We start from the raw sequence: 13,570 nt of genomic DNA on the forward strand, positions 1-13,570 counted from the left end.
AGAGTGTTGGCAGCTGTTGGTGGGTGTTCTGGGGAGAAGGGTCTAACACCCAAACCTCCCCGCTCACACACCGCTGGAGGGGCGGCGTAGCACCAAGGAAGGGTCACCGGCCAGGTGACCTTTCTCAGGCTGCTTCTGCCCACCAAGCCTCCTGCACCTCCTGTGGAACGGGTATGTGATGCTGTGCCCGCGCTCCCGAGGATGGCCTCACGGGAGAGGCTGCCTGCAGCCCCCCTGTCTGCCCTCAGCACCCGTCCACTTAACTGTCAGAAAAGGCAAGAGGCAGAGGCCAGGGATGAGGCTTGCTGCCGGGGCCCTGCTCTGCCACCTGCTTCAGTATAAAACCTCCGTGTCCTCTGGGCCATTCGAGATTCCCCCAGAGCATACAAAGAAACCTCCCCCCAGGGTCAGCTCACCTCTCCCCTGCAGCTCTCGCCGCAGACCACAGGGCACCGTCCTCAGGTCCGGGAGGTTCTGCTCTCCGAGCACTAGTGTGAAAACAGCCCTCACCGGGCAGGCCCGTGACAAGGCCTTGCCCTGAAATCCCAAGCCCCCTGGTGTCTGCAGGAGACAGTTCTCCGGACAGAAACCGACCCCACAGCGAGCGGCCCTGCGCAGGGCCCAGTTCCCCGGCAGGTGGAGCCCCGAGGGCTGGCGTGGACCCACTGGCCTGTTACCTCCTCGCGGCCGGGCTGCAGTCAGCACAGGGCCGAGGGGAGCTCGCAGTCACCGGGCCGCGTGCTCCAAGGCCAGGCCAGCCCCTCGAGGACTGTGAGATGAAGTGGCCTCAGGCGGAGGGTGGGGCTGGGCGAGGACTACTTTCCTGCTTGCCCTCACGCTCAGGCTTGGGAGCCCCCTGCTCGTCGGGTTGCGGTCCTGGCCTCCACGACCACCTGCCCCCAGCCACCTCCTCCGCCCAGGACCTCCACACGCACTGTCACCATCCCAGCGGCCACCAGCCTGCACCCCGGGGCCCAGCTCCACTCAGAGGCCCAGGCGCTCTGGGGTGGCTTTGTCCAGCACCATGGGTTAGAGCGCCCCCTGCAGGTGTTGCTCAGAAGCGGACGCGACCGAGGTGGAGCAGGGCCTTCTGGGCAGACGAGGAGAGGCGGGGACCCAGAGGCAGGGTGGATGGGAGCAGGGCGCGGGCACGCGGCAGGCTGGCCGGGTGGCCGGGGAAGCCGCTTCTGTCAGCCTGACTCTCCTCACTTTCCAGAGGGACCCCATGAGGAAGATGGACCTCACTGTGGGGCTCGGTGAGGGACTCAGACCTGCGGACAGTGCTCATGACGGGCTGCAGGGTGATCCGGAGGTCGGGGGGCCAGCATGTAGAGACCGGGCAGCCGGGGAGACCAGGGCCACTGTGTGAGGGCCTTGCCGGGGAGCGTGGCCTTTATCCCAAAGTGGTGGGAATCCTAGAAGGCTCAGGAATCAACTGAGGGGAAAGGGTCAGAGGTCAGGGTGTCTGTGGCTGGGCCAGGAGAGCCGGTAGCCGACCCTTCTTCGCAGCAGGCTCCGGGTGATCTTGGCGGCAGAAAGGCAGGTGGACCGGCCCCTACTGAGGTCTGAAAGACCTCGGCAGGGGCTTCGGGCTACTCCCGCCACCAGGGTGACGCCATCAAGGGGCAGGGCAGACCCTGGGCTCATGGGGTCTCTGTAGGTCGCTGTGCCCACACCTGGCCCACCGCTCAGAGCCTCTGGGGGCGGGGCCAGAAACCTGCACGGTCGACAAGCTGCAGGTGGAAGACCCTTTGCCCAAAGCCCCACAGCTTGTCGGGAGCTGAGTGTGGCACTCGGGCCTCTGGACCCGCGTCTCACTGCAGGCGGCTCACCGCAGGCGCCCTGTGGTCAGTGTGTCGTGCTATTTGCAGACGGTCTCCGAGGCCTGAGCTCCCTCCCACCCTCTCGCCCTTCAGTCCAGCCCACCTCCACCTCAACGTCACCTTCCAGCGCCCGTGACTGTGGCTGCTACCGGTAGACTCATGGTCCCCCGTGCTGTCGGGTTCATCTCCGACACTGTCCCCCACCAGGCCCGGCAGGGGACAGGGGCTCGGTCACCTCGCATCCTCTCATTCTTCATGGGGCCTCCAGAGTCCTGCTCTTTCATCTGCTGGTTCAGCAGAAATCAGGCCCCTCGCCGTGCCGGTCCTGCACTGGGTGCTGGGCACTGGGGTCACCTGGAGAGTGAGTAATCACTGGGGGATGCCCAGATGCAAGCCCAGGGCCTGGGGGAGCCGGGGTGGGGCCAGGAGAGCTCGGGAGGGGCCTCCTGAGTCATGACAAAGGCGGGAGGCTGGGCCATGGCAGCCACCCTGCTCGGGGCAGGTGGGCTGAGCGCTGGGGGTGAGCCCAGGGATAAACCACTAACCCCTGAGGCCTGGTTCGGTGTCGGGTTCATCTCCAGCTCCTCTCTCACGGCCACCCAGCACCAAAGGAGTCGATCCCAGACTGGTTGCACAGAGGAGGGAACCGTCGCTGCCCCGCTAGGCCGAGACCTCCAGAGACCAGGGACTGGGTGTGAGGCACGTCTGCCCAGCGCAGAGCAGGGGTCGGGTCAATCAGCAGCTGCCTTTCGGTACTGAGGCTCCACAGGTGGAGGCCCTAAGGCTGGCACCAGGGGTGAGCGTGCGGCCACCACTGTGACAGCTCACCGAGCAGCGTCACGCGCGCACCTTGTCTGGGCCTCGCGAGGACCAGGTGGAAGGTGTTACATCTCCACGACACGCGGCCAGAAGCTCAGGCTCTGAGACGTGAAGGGACTTGCCCGAGCCTGCGGGGCAGCATTCCGAGCAGTGTTTGCTGCCCCTGTGGCTCCTGCGTCAGCCACGACACTGTGACTGAGACTGTCCTTCAGGCCGGACCTCGCCCCAGACCTAGGGTGGTGCAAGTACCCAGCGCCAATTCAAGGGGCGTCCTGCTGCCGTCCGAGCCCCGGCCAGGCTGCACGGCAGGTCCTGCCGAGTGGCTGCCCCTGCCACCGCTCCCCTCCCCGCCGACCCCGCCCGGCGTGGCCCAAAGTGGAATTCCCCCAGGGAAACACTAAAGATTGGCCTTTTAACACATCTGGGGTTTTCCCATCTGCTGAAGAGGGGCTCACTCCCAAGCCCCTCCCCACTTAAGTCCCCCAACGCCATGCCCCGCCTTCCCCCCTTCGCCAGCCCAGCCTTGTGGGTGAGAGTTCTCCCCTCTCGCTGGGTGAGGAGGCCCGTGGGCGCACCTCGCTGCCCCCTCAGGCCACTGGCTCTGCTGCCCCACTGCAGGCCGCCCCCGAGGATCCCCCCCGGAGGCCTGGCTCACTCAACAGCCTGGAGCCTCGCAGTCTTGGGTTCCAGTACTGGCTTCTCCCAGTGGCTGTGTGACCTGTGCACTCACCCGGGGCCCTGCCCTTAGAAGGGCCCACAGTTGGCTGAGTGCTCGGCTATCTGTTGGAAAATTCTTAACAATTTTTGAACAGGGGCCCTTCACTTTTATTTCACACTGGGTCCCACAAATCGTGTAGCTAATCCTGCCTAGAAAAGGTCCTTTACTCCTCTGAGCCTCAGTTTCTCCACCTGCAAAGGGCCCATGGTGGGGGAAGGGGCCTCCTAGGAAGCATCCTTGGGGCAGGTGGAGTAGCATTCGTGGAGACGGGGCGCACTGGGCGGGAGCTAGAGAGCCGAGTACGCGCTTGGCTGTGCGGGCCCCGGCTGGAGCTGGCTGGAGCTGGCTTGGATGGAGATCTGAGCCTGCTGGCAGGTTGGAGTACACCCACCGGGTCCCACCAGCCCTGCCCCTTACCAGCCACGCTGCTCTGCGCCGACTCCCAGTGTTCGGCACCAGTTCTGCACCTGGAAGGCGAGGGGCCGTCCACAGAGCTGCTGTAGCGTGGGGGAGCCTAGTGCAGCAATGCCTGTGGGATGGGCTGGCCAGCACCCAGGGGAGCCCGAAGAGCTCTTGTACCAAACATTGTCTAGGGTAACACAGGAGACTGAAAGGGTGCTCGCTACAGGGGAGAGACCTGCCCTGAGGGCGCAGAGAGCGGGTGACCATCCAGGCTTGACCCCGGCCCCAGCTCAGCCTCCTTCTCCTACCCAGAGGGCAGGTGCGGCCAGCAGGTCTCCAGGGCCCCGCTCGCTCGGGAGGCCCAAGATTCCGAGTCCCATCAGGGCCTCCAGAGACAGGAAGGGCCTGCAAGCCCCCTGGAGCCTGGTTGGCCGGGTCCATTTTTCAGGGACACAGTCCCCAGTGCCCACGCCACGTCCCACCTCCACCACCATGGAGAGACCCAGTGGTCATCCCGCTGTCGCCCAGTAAGGCCTCCCAGCTGTGCCCCAGCCCAAGCTCTCGGCACCTTCTGCTACCTGCCCCCTGCCTCTCCAAGGCCTGAGCCTTAACTACCTGCACCTGGAAAACAGGCAGGTTCTCTGCCCCCTCTCCAGAGAGGGGCTCTCCCACGTAAAAGGCTGGAAAGGCACATGGGGGTGCCGTGGCTCTGGAGTTGAGGGCCGGAGGCGGGGTTTCCCTCCCTGGTTGTAACCTCAGGGCAGGAAGCTTAACACTGTTGAGCAGCTGCTCCAGGCTGGGCCCTGGGCCAGACGCTGTTGAGTGTGGGGTGTCTTTGATCCTCCCCTCAGCCCTGGGAGGGAAGGCTTGCCGTCCTCACCTGCCAGGTGTAGGTGCTGAGGTCGAGCCCCGAGGGGCGGACTCGCTGGGTCACTCAGTGAGCGACAGAGCCAGAGTCACACCCTGGCCTCCCCACCTCCACTGCCCCAGTAGACGGGCGGCGGGGGCGGCAAGAGGGCCTGCGCAGGCGTGTGCGGGTCAGAGCTTGGCCCACGCGCACGTGGAGGCCAGCCCGCGTGCGCACACGGAGGGCGGGGGCCTCCTCTCTGCGTCTGGAGGCTGCTCGTGGAGGTCTCTGCGCTGACCTTGACCCAAGAGCAGGCAGGAGGCCTCCCAGCCACTGGGCAACATGCCCCACAGCAGGCAGACAGAAGCTGGAGGGCTAGAGTATGGGGAGACACGCTGAAAGCCTGGGAAGAGGCAGGGGCAAGGACACTGTCCTACCGCGGTGAAGACTTCAGCCTCGAGAAAACGGGCAGCGGCCCCAGGCAGCAGGCAGCCCCCGAGTTCAGGATGTTAAGGACAACCGCCATCGTGGTCACCCCACAGAATCACACACACACACACACACACACACACACACACACACACACACACACACACACACAGAGGGAAAGCCCAGTTTCCTCCTCTCCCTGCTCCGTCCACCCCCTACAAGTTGAAGTTCAAAGGAAAGACATTAGCAGCAGAGACTCCTGGCAACTGGGGGTATGTATTCATTTAGTCATCACTCCTGTGTTCATCCCCAAACTCCTCCCGGAGAAAACGGAATGCACCTTGCAGGAATGCAGACACCACAGAAGGACAGACAGAATAAATGGGGTAGGGGGAAAGTTCTGGGGAGAGACCCGCTGGGGCCAGGCAGCCAGGGGCAGCCACGGTAGACAGGCAGGGGATTTCAGGTTATAAGAGGTGGGGGACCTTGGCACTTCCCTTCCTAGCAGCAAAGGGGAGAGGGAAGTTCCCACAACACCAAAGCACGCCAGATGCTCAGGAAGAAACCTAGGTTGAAAGGCTCAGAGGCCCGGGAACTAGGCTTCTCCACGTGCCCCGGTGACCCGGCTGTGCCAGCCCCTTCTCCGGGCCTGGGGAGGATCATTCTCACCGCACGACGAGCTCAGTGACCTTAGTTATGCCCCAGCCAGTCCAGCCCTTTGAATTTGCAAGAGGAAAAGAAAAGCACTAGACTAGCTTCAAGTGGACAAAAAACAGACGCCTTTGGCTCATCGTTCAGCGAGAACAGATGTTGGGCCGAGAGCCTCATCAAGGGGATGGATGGTGTGCGGGCTCTGGGAACCTCCCCTTGCGACTCCACGGCCGGGGCCACAAGCCATTCCGCGCTGAGACGAGTTTGGGAGCCCCAGTAACTGCCAGTCTGGGTGTGGAGTCCAAGTCCAGGCAAGGCAAGGGTTTAGGAATCTGTCCCTGGGCGGTTAAATACCAGCCCAGCCGATCTCAGCACTGGCCCTGGTGGTGGTGTTGACCCTGTTGGCGCCACTCCCTGCAGTTTGCAAACAGTTTTCCCGTCCATCATCACCAGAGGGGAAACAGTGTCATTCTCCCATTTTACAGATGGGGAGCCTGAGGTTCAGAGAGGCCCCACAGCTAGAGTGTATCAGAGTCAGAATTTGCATTGGAAACATTCACTTATTTATTTATTTTTGGCCACACCACGCGGTACGTGGGATCTTAGTTCACCAACCAGGGATCGAATCCGCATCCCTTGCATTGGAAGCATGGAGTCTTAACCACTGGACCGCCAGGGAAGTCCCCAGAGCCAGAATTTGAACTCAGGTCTCCTGTCTCAGGAGATTCCCCCCACGGGTGGGGAAAGGTGGTGGCTTCTGTCCAAGGAGACTGAGAGTGTCTTTTTCTCTTTCCCTCCTCAGAGACGTGTGCAGTAAATAACGGAGGCTGTGACCGGACATGCAAGGACACGGCTACTGGCGTGCGATGCAGCTGCCCAGTTGGATTCACACTGCAGCCGGATGGGAAGACGTGCAAAGGTCAGTGCGCGCCACCTCCCTCGCCGGGCCCCGGGCGGTACAGGCAGGGCAGGAGCGGGGCGGCACACTTGGGCCGGGTGTGCGACCACACATGGCTTCAGGGGCGAGGGTGGTCAGCTGCCACGTGCATTTCTGTTGGAGAAGCTAAGAAGAGGAAGAGTCAGCGCCAGCGCTCCCCAGCAAGGCTCAAGGGAACCCGGTTCCACTGTATATTGACAGGTTCAAGCGGGGCTCTGATATCGAAGAATGGGGCTTCACCCTGGGTTGAACAAACGCGGTACCTTTTCTTTGGGCTTCCTGGGCCGGCAGAGTTTCCTTGTGGCCTCCCAGGGGGCAGGGCCAGGCCGGCTCCCGTGCTCACTCACCTTGGCCGGGGTGCGTTCTGCAGAGCTGGGGGCAGCAGGGCACAGGGCTCAGACCAGGCCAGGATGGTCTTCTTGTCGGCGTTAGAAAACTGAGGACACTGTGTGTCCTCGTCACTGGAAGAGGGAAGGTGTGCGGGGGGATCTCAACCGGAGGACTAAAGATGCAAAATTAGAAATAGGGATTGGGAAGGTCAGGAATGGGCCGGTCTGCCGGCTGCTGGAAGCCAGAGAAGGGTGAGCTTTCTCTGCCCACTGTCCCCGGCTCACTCTGAGGTTCCTGAGGGCCCGCGGGGGCTCAGCCGTGTTGGGGACCCCTCAGGAAACAGGAAGCAAAGGGGCTGGGAAACCAGAGCTGTCTGAGCCCTAGGACTGAAGGGGCCAGCCCTACAGCACAGGGGCACCAGCCCAGACAAAGACCTGGGGTGTTATGGAACCCCCAGAGCTGCGGGCCTTGGGCCGGGAGGCAGCCCTTGTGAGGAGTGAGGTGCAGCCCCTCAGCACTCCCCAGACCAGCCCTCAGATCCCTGCCCAGGCTGGCTGCCCTCCTCCCATCACTCTGCCGGGAAGCGGGCAGGCCCGGAGGCCAGCATGGAAGGGCAAAGGAGCTAGAACTTCCAAAGCCCAGTGGGTGAGAAGATTGACAGCAGAGGCTCCGGTGATTTTAAATAGTCTGAGATGGGCTTCTGAAGCCTGTAAAAATAGACAGCATATGACTTCTCCTCCCCAGCCGCTCTGCTGGGAAGAACCTAGTGATTATTGACGGAAATAACCGTTCTTCCACCTGTTTATCTGAAAATAAAGTCCTTCTATAGCCTCCGCTCAGCCCACTTAGAGCGAGGTGTTGTTCCGGGTGGGCGGGGGCTCTCTGAGGCCTTGCCACGTGGGCTTAATGCCAGGAGGGCTGGCCAGGGTCCACCGCAGACCCAGCCGTCCTCATAGCCCAGCAGTGTCACAGCAGGTCCAGCCAGTTGACCTTGGAGCCAGGACAGAAGAAGGTAGAATCGGGCCACCCACACCCCGTCCAAGGCACAGCGCTGACGCAGGGCCAGAGGGGTAGGGCAGGGCTTAATTCCGGACTTGAGGCCAGGAGCTCACCGCTGGGAGCTGACCTGTCTGGGCTGGATAGGGGCCTCGGCAGTCAAATCACCCACAAGGAGCACCTAAGGGGACGCTGACTGCTGCCCCCTGCCCATCCTTGCTGGCGAGAGGGGCATCCATCCTCACCCCACCTGAGTCTGGCGTAGGGGGAGATGTTGAAGGGAGCTGTCCACACAGCCCCAGGCCCGCCAGTCTGAGCTTCTGACCATGTTTCCTGTGTTGAAACAACTGGACCCTTTACCCAGAGCTGCTCATTTGCCTTTAGCCGACCCTCCTCACTCCCACTGCCCTGGAGTCAGGAAGTCCTCTCGTTCACGCATGCACCAGATGGGTTTTCTGGGCTCCTCCTGTGTGTAAGTGCAGGGGAGACCAGGGAATGAAACAGAAATTCCTTGTGCCCAGGGATCTTCTATTGAGTAAAGAAGACAGACTTTAAAAATTAAAGTCTGGGCAGGGGGTAGGGAGAGCGGGGAGGATAGAGGAAGAGGCTCTAATCCAGGCAACATGACTGCTGTGCAGAGGCCTGGGGTTCCAGGACCCAAAGCAGCCAGTGTGCCCAGATCTGGGGAAGGTTCAAGGGAGGTCCAGGAGAAGGGGTTGGCCCTTCATCCTGTGAGCCTCGGCCAGGCCCCAGACACTCTTGGGCAAGGGGGCACAGGCCAGGCTTTCGTCTGGAGACAGTCCCTGCCACTGTTGGGACGGGTTTCTAGGCAGGGTCGGGAAGAACAGGCTCGAGGTGACAATGGTTTGGGCCCGGGGTGGCAGCGGAGGTGGAGAAGAGCTGTCTGAGTGTTGTTATATTTATTAGAATTTGAGGATCGTGGGACTGGTCCAGGACCACATAGTAGGAACATCAGAGCGTCTTCAAATCAGGGAACCCTGGAAACCAAATGTTGACCTCGAGACCCCAGGGTTTGGTGTCTTAGAACCTTGGGCTTACGATCTGAGTTTCCCGGGGCCTGGCTGGAGGGGCGCAGGGCAGGGTGCGGGGGCTCGGGGCAGGGGGCAAGCCAGCTGGGGATCCCCGACAAACCGAGGCCCTGGCCCTGGGGTGCTGGCTCCTCGGTCAGCGTGCACGCCCTGGTCTTGGCAGGGCCCAGAGGAGGATATCGAAGGTTCAGTGTTTTCTGGAAGCCAGAAGGTCATTGCTAAGCAAGACCAGTGGCTGGAGGTCTGGGAAAATCCAGAGCTGAAAACCCAGGACGGCCGGGGATCACGTGGGCAGGTGGAAGCCTGCCCCAAAACATCAGGGCCATGGGGGGCTCTGCAGGGTTTGCCCCGTGCCCTTGCTTTGTCTCAAGAGTGTGGACAGTCCAGTCTCAGGGCTCCCTGGTTGGCTCTGTCCTGCTTGATATTGGGAAGCGGGCACCTTGCTAATTGGCCCTTCTGAGAGGACGGAGGTCTGGGGCCTCAACTTCCTGAGCCAGAGCCTGGATTTCCTCAGGGACACCAACCCCTCCTCCCAGCACCTGCCAGAACAGTCTGGGAGAACTACCCCCAGCCCCGCCTGTTGGCCCTCTTCCCTCACCTGCCCTGTGCCCGGCCAGCCCAGCCCAGCAGCCTGCCCTCCCCCTAGGCTGCTCCAGAGTAATGCCAGCCCACTCCCACAGGCCCGCCCTCTGCTCCCACCCAAAACCCTCATCCACGTGGCCCCTGCGTTGCCAGGCTGTGCCCCCTCAGTGGGGTGGGCAGAGGGGGACAGGAGCAACCAACCTACTGCGTGTTCCCATAGCTCACCCCGCACCTTTCCCCCCAACACGCACTGATGTTCAAACATTGGGTGACGCATCGAATGTTCCACTAACCTCTCAGCCCCCCGACTCGCTTATTCACTCATTCATTCATCCATTCGTTCAGTGCCCCATCCTCCTGTGCAGGCCTCATGCTGGGCCCTGGGGCTCCAGGTGGGAGCCAGGTGCCCCGTCTGTCATCCCGCTGAGGGCAGGTCCCATGACAAGGGAGCAGCTAACTCTGGAGAGAACGTCAGGGAAGGCTTTCCAGGGGGTGCTCGTTCCCCAGGCAGGGTGGGGTGAGGGGCTGCCGAGACAGGATCCAATCGTGCAGAGAAGAGGAGGGCGGGGCCGCCGGGCTGGGCCAGGCTGCGGAGGGGAGACCGTGAGCCTCTGTAACCAGGTAGGGGACTGCTGGCCGCTGGTGGGGCCCGGTGGGAGCACAGTAGAGAAGGAGGGAGGTCTTGAAGGGGTGGGAGGTGGAAAGGGGGCAGAGGCTCATCAGAATGAAGGCCAAGGGGCCGTGCGAGCCCCCTGCCCCCTCACCACAGCTGAGGCTAGAGCCTGGGACGGGGCCTCCCCCACTCTGACCCCCAGGCAGCCCGCTACACCAGCCTGGGCCTCAAGCGAACAGCGCCTCGCACCTCCTGTCTAGCTGCTATGACAGCCCCTGAGCCGCCAGGCCCAGATGGGGTAGGGGATGGGATTAGGGGGCTCCAGAAGGCCTGAGGCATTCCCAAGGAGGCGAGCCCCATCTGCGCATTCAGTCGTAGTGAATGATGCTGGAGAGGCACCTGCTAGCGGCCCAGTTTGCAGATGGGGAACCTGAGGCTCAGAGAGGTGCCTTGCCCTGCCCAGGGTCACGGAGCTGCGAGGGCCCTCCGTTCTCCTGTCAGAGGCTTTTAGCCAGAATCTCCCCTGTCTTCCTGTAACCCCCAGGGGAGGGGGCGACGGAGAGCCCCAGCCTCTGTCCTGGACAGGCCCTCTCTGCACTTGAGGTCTGCTTCCTCTGAAGGCCGCAGGGCCAGCATGCTGCACTGGCGGGGCCGTCTTTGGAGACACCTGGGGCTGGGCTCAAGTCGGCCTCCTGCGTGGAGCTGTGACCTCCCCTAGAAAGTGGGAGATCTGGCCTCGGGTTGTTTTGACCATCACACGAGACCTTGCCAGAAAGTGCTTGGCCTGGCCGCCAGCACGAGGTGACGCCCGCCCAGCAGGTGCCGTGACCCCCAGAGGGTCCTACTACTTCCTCTGGGGCGTGGGCTCATCCTGAGGCCGCTTTGTTCCTGAAACACCGGCTTCGGAGCGCATGCAGAGTTCGCAGTGCTGAGCGGTCTCTGTTTTTAGCCATCATTTTGGTGCACACGTAGAGTACCTCCTGTGTGCAGAGAGGTGTAGGCCCAGCCCGTGAGAGGCGGAGCCAGGGTCACACACACCCTAGCGGCCTCCCCGCCTCAGATTCCCCGCCCTTCCCATCTTCCCGGCACCAAAATCACCAGCATACGCAAACAGAATGGGTCCTTGGGGCAGAGGTACCTCGGGGAGGCTGGCCGAGGGCAAGGAGGTGGCGGGCACACCCCCTGAGTGTCCTGTGTTCCCCAGAGCCCAGCCCCACCCGGGCCTCCACAGGAAAGCAGCTCTGGGTCTGCCCCTGCCCGACTCGCTGTGCCCGTTCCCCTCGCAAAGGCTCCGAGGGTTGCCCACCCAGGGGTCTCAGCCCTGCTCTCTTTAACGCCCCCGCCGTTCTCCTGACGTTTGGGGGTTTGTTCTGGGGTGAAGAGCATTCTGTGGGGGTGCTGCCATAGGACTTTTCAGCAGGTGTCAAGTCCAGCCTGTTCGATCTGAGGAAAAGAGCTGGGAGCAGCGTGGTGAGAAGCTGCGCCTGAGACCGGAGTCTTTGGAATAGGACCAAGTCTCCTCCGCGGGGCTCGGGGAAATGGGGACAGGTTGACCTTGACAACTGGCGGTGCCAGTTACACGGGACAGGGGTGTCCGGGCCTCACACTCAGGCCAGGCTCAGCGGGTGCTGGAGTCTGAGTCAGCAGCTCTGTTAAGATGTGGCCAGTGACCAGCACAGAAAGTCCACTCTCAGCCGGGGGTGGGGGGATGCCTCTTTCACCGCTTCCTTTTGTGCCCTCCTCCAGTCAGGGTGGGGACACCTTCCTGGACGTCATCTCCTACTTCTGTTTCCAATTGCTTGGCTAGGTCTGGGGGGCCGGCGGGGGGTGACCAGCATGGGGGGCCCGGGAGCCGGAGCCCAAGAGGAACTTCAGAGTGAGAAAAGGTACCTCAGGGACAGGGTCTCTGACAGCTCAGTCTGCCAGATGGACCGGGAGCCCAGGGAACAAGCCCAGGGGAGCAGGGCAAGGAGGGTGGGAGGGAGCTCATGGGGGTTGGGGGGAGCTCGTGAGGGAAGAAGCTCCCATCACTAGAGGTGTGCAAGCCGAGGCCCACCGGCAGGGATGCTTGGGGGCGTCACGCTGGGGGGCCTTCAGGGTGCAGCTGCAACTCGTGACATGCCCAGTGAAGAAACAGCTCAAACTCACCTGCAGGCATGGGGAGGGGGGAGCGGCAGGAACCAGGCTGGGAAGGGAGGCGGCCCAGGAGCGCCCGTTCCGGCCACCAGCCACGGCGCCTGGAGCCAGTTACCTTCCCGGCCTCGGTCTCCCTGTCAGTAAAGCAGGAGCAATAAACCTACTTTGTAAAGAGTTGTTTGGGCCCTGGCTGAGCACCGGCGCCTTAGGGATGTTATTGCACTTCATCCTCGTGATGTCCTTCCAAGTAGGGGCGCCTCTGATCCTTATTTTAACAGACAGGGAGCCGAGGCCCCAGGGGTCCAGTAGCTCGCCCAGCCCTGAGTCACAGCCTCCGGGAAGCAGCCCCCTGCTTCCCTGGCACCTGCCCGCCTCCCTGGCACTTCCCTGGGGATGAAAGGGCGTGGGAGCGTCCCGGTCCCTGTTGTTTGGCCCGGCACCGCAGACACCAGTTCCCCTCCCTTCGGTGCACGAACGCCAGGCTCGCCAAGTCCTGGGGGCAGCGGTGTCTCCCGTCCTCCCACCCCCACGGCTGTGAGCCAGCCCCCCTTCCTGGGCTCGGCCGGGGGACCGAGGCGGCCCGGGCAGAGCAGCCCAGCCCACTCTCTTCGCCTCGTCCTGCCGCCCGGCTCCGCAGACATCAACGAGTGCCTGGTCAACAACGGAGGCTGCGACCACTTCTGCCGCAACACCGTGGGCAGCTTCGAGTGTGGCTGCCGGAAGGGGTACAAGCTGCTGACGGACGAGCGGACGTGCCAAGGTGAGCCGCCCTGGTCCTCGTGGGGTCCCGCCCCTCTCAGGCCACACAGGCTCCCAGCAGGGTAGGCGAGCCTGGGGTGGGCTTGTCCGCCGGCCGGGCCGGGCCTGAGGGGCCGGGGGTAGTTTTTGTGTCCCTAGCCTATGCGCTTGCCCTCCTGTCTTCCCGTCCTTTATGATTCTAGGGGCCCTGAGAAGCCATCCAGCCCCACCTCTCCCTGACATAGAGGGGACCTGAGGCCCAGGGAGGGGTCGGCCCGTGTCCCAGGTGGCGCCGGCTCCACCCTCCAGAGGGGGGCCTCCCAGGCCACCGGCAGTGGCTTCAGAGGCCGGGTGGATGCTGCCACCTGGTGGAAGCTGTAGCACGTGGCAGGCGTGCTCCAGCAGCCCTTCCTCAGGGTCCCTGGGCACCTGCCAGGAGCAGGGGTAATGGGAAGAGAGACCTGGGCAGAAGCCAAGCATCATAGCCCGGGACAAGTCCC

The 13,570-nt window shown here is 62.9% G+C and overlaps 1 protein-coding gene across 2 annotated transcripts in view; it reads left to right on the top strand.

Annotated features, from left to right (window-relative positions):
* The window catches only part of SCUBE1 (signal peptide, CUB domain and EGF like domain containing 1), a 129,876-nt gene that overhangs the window by 86,906 nt on the left and 29,400 nt on the right, over positions 1-13,570 (top strand). For both annotated transcript variants that reach the window (XM_065886745.1, XM_065886746.1), the window contains 2 exons: positions 6,492-6,608; positions 12,970-13,092. In XM_065886745.1, coding sequence (XP_065742817.1) covers positions 6,492-6,608; positions 12,970-13,092 — 240 coding nt within the window. The remainder of the gene's footprint in view (positions 1-6,491; positions 6,609-12,969; positions 13,093-13,570) is intronic.

Source organism: Phocoena phocoena, chromosome 11 (genome assembly GCF_963924675.1).
Source record: "Phocoena phocoena chromosome 11, mPhoPho1.1, whole genome shotgun sequence".
In the NCBI taxonomy this organism is placed as follows: domain Eukaryota; kingdom Metazoa; phylum Chordata; class Mammalia; order Artiodactyla; family Phocoenidae; genus Phocoena; species Phocoena phocoena.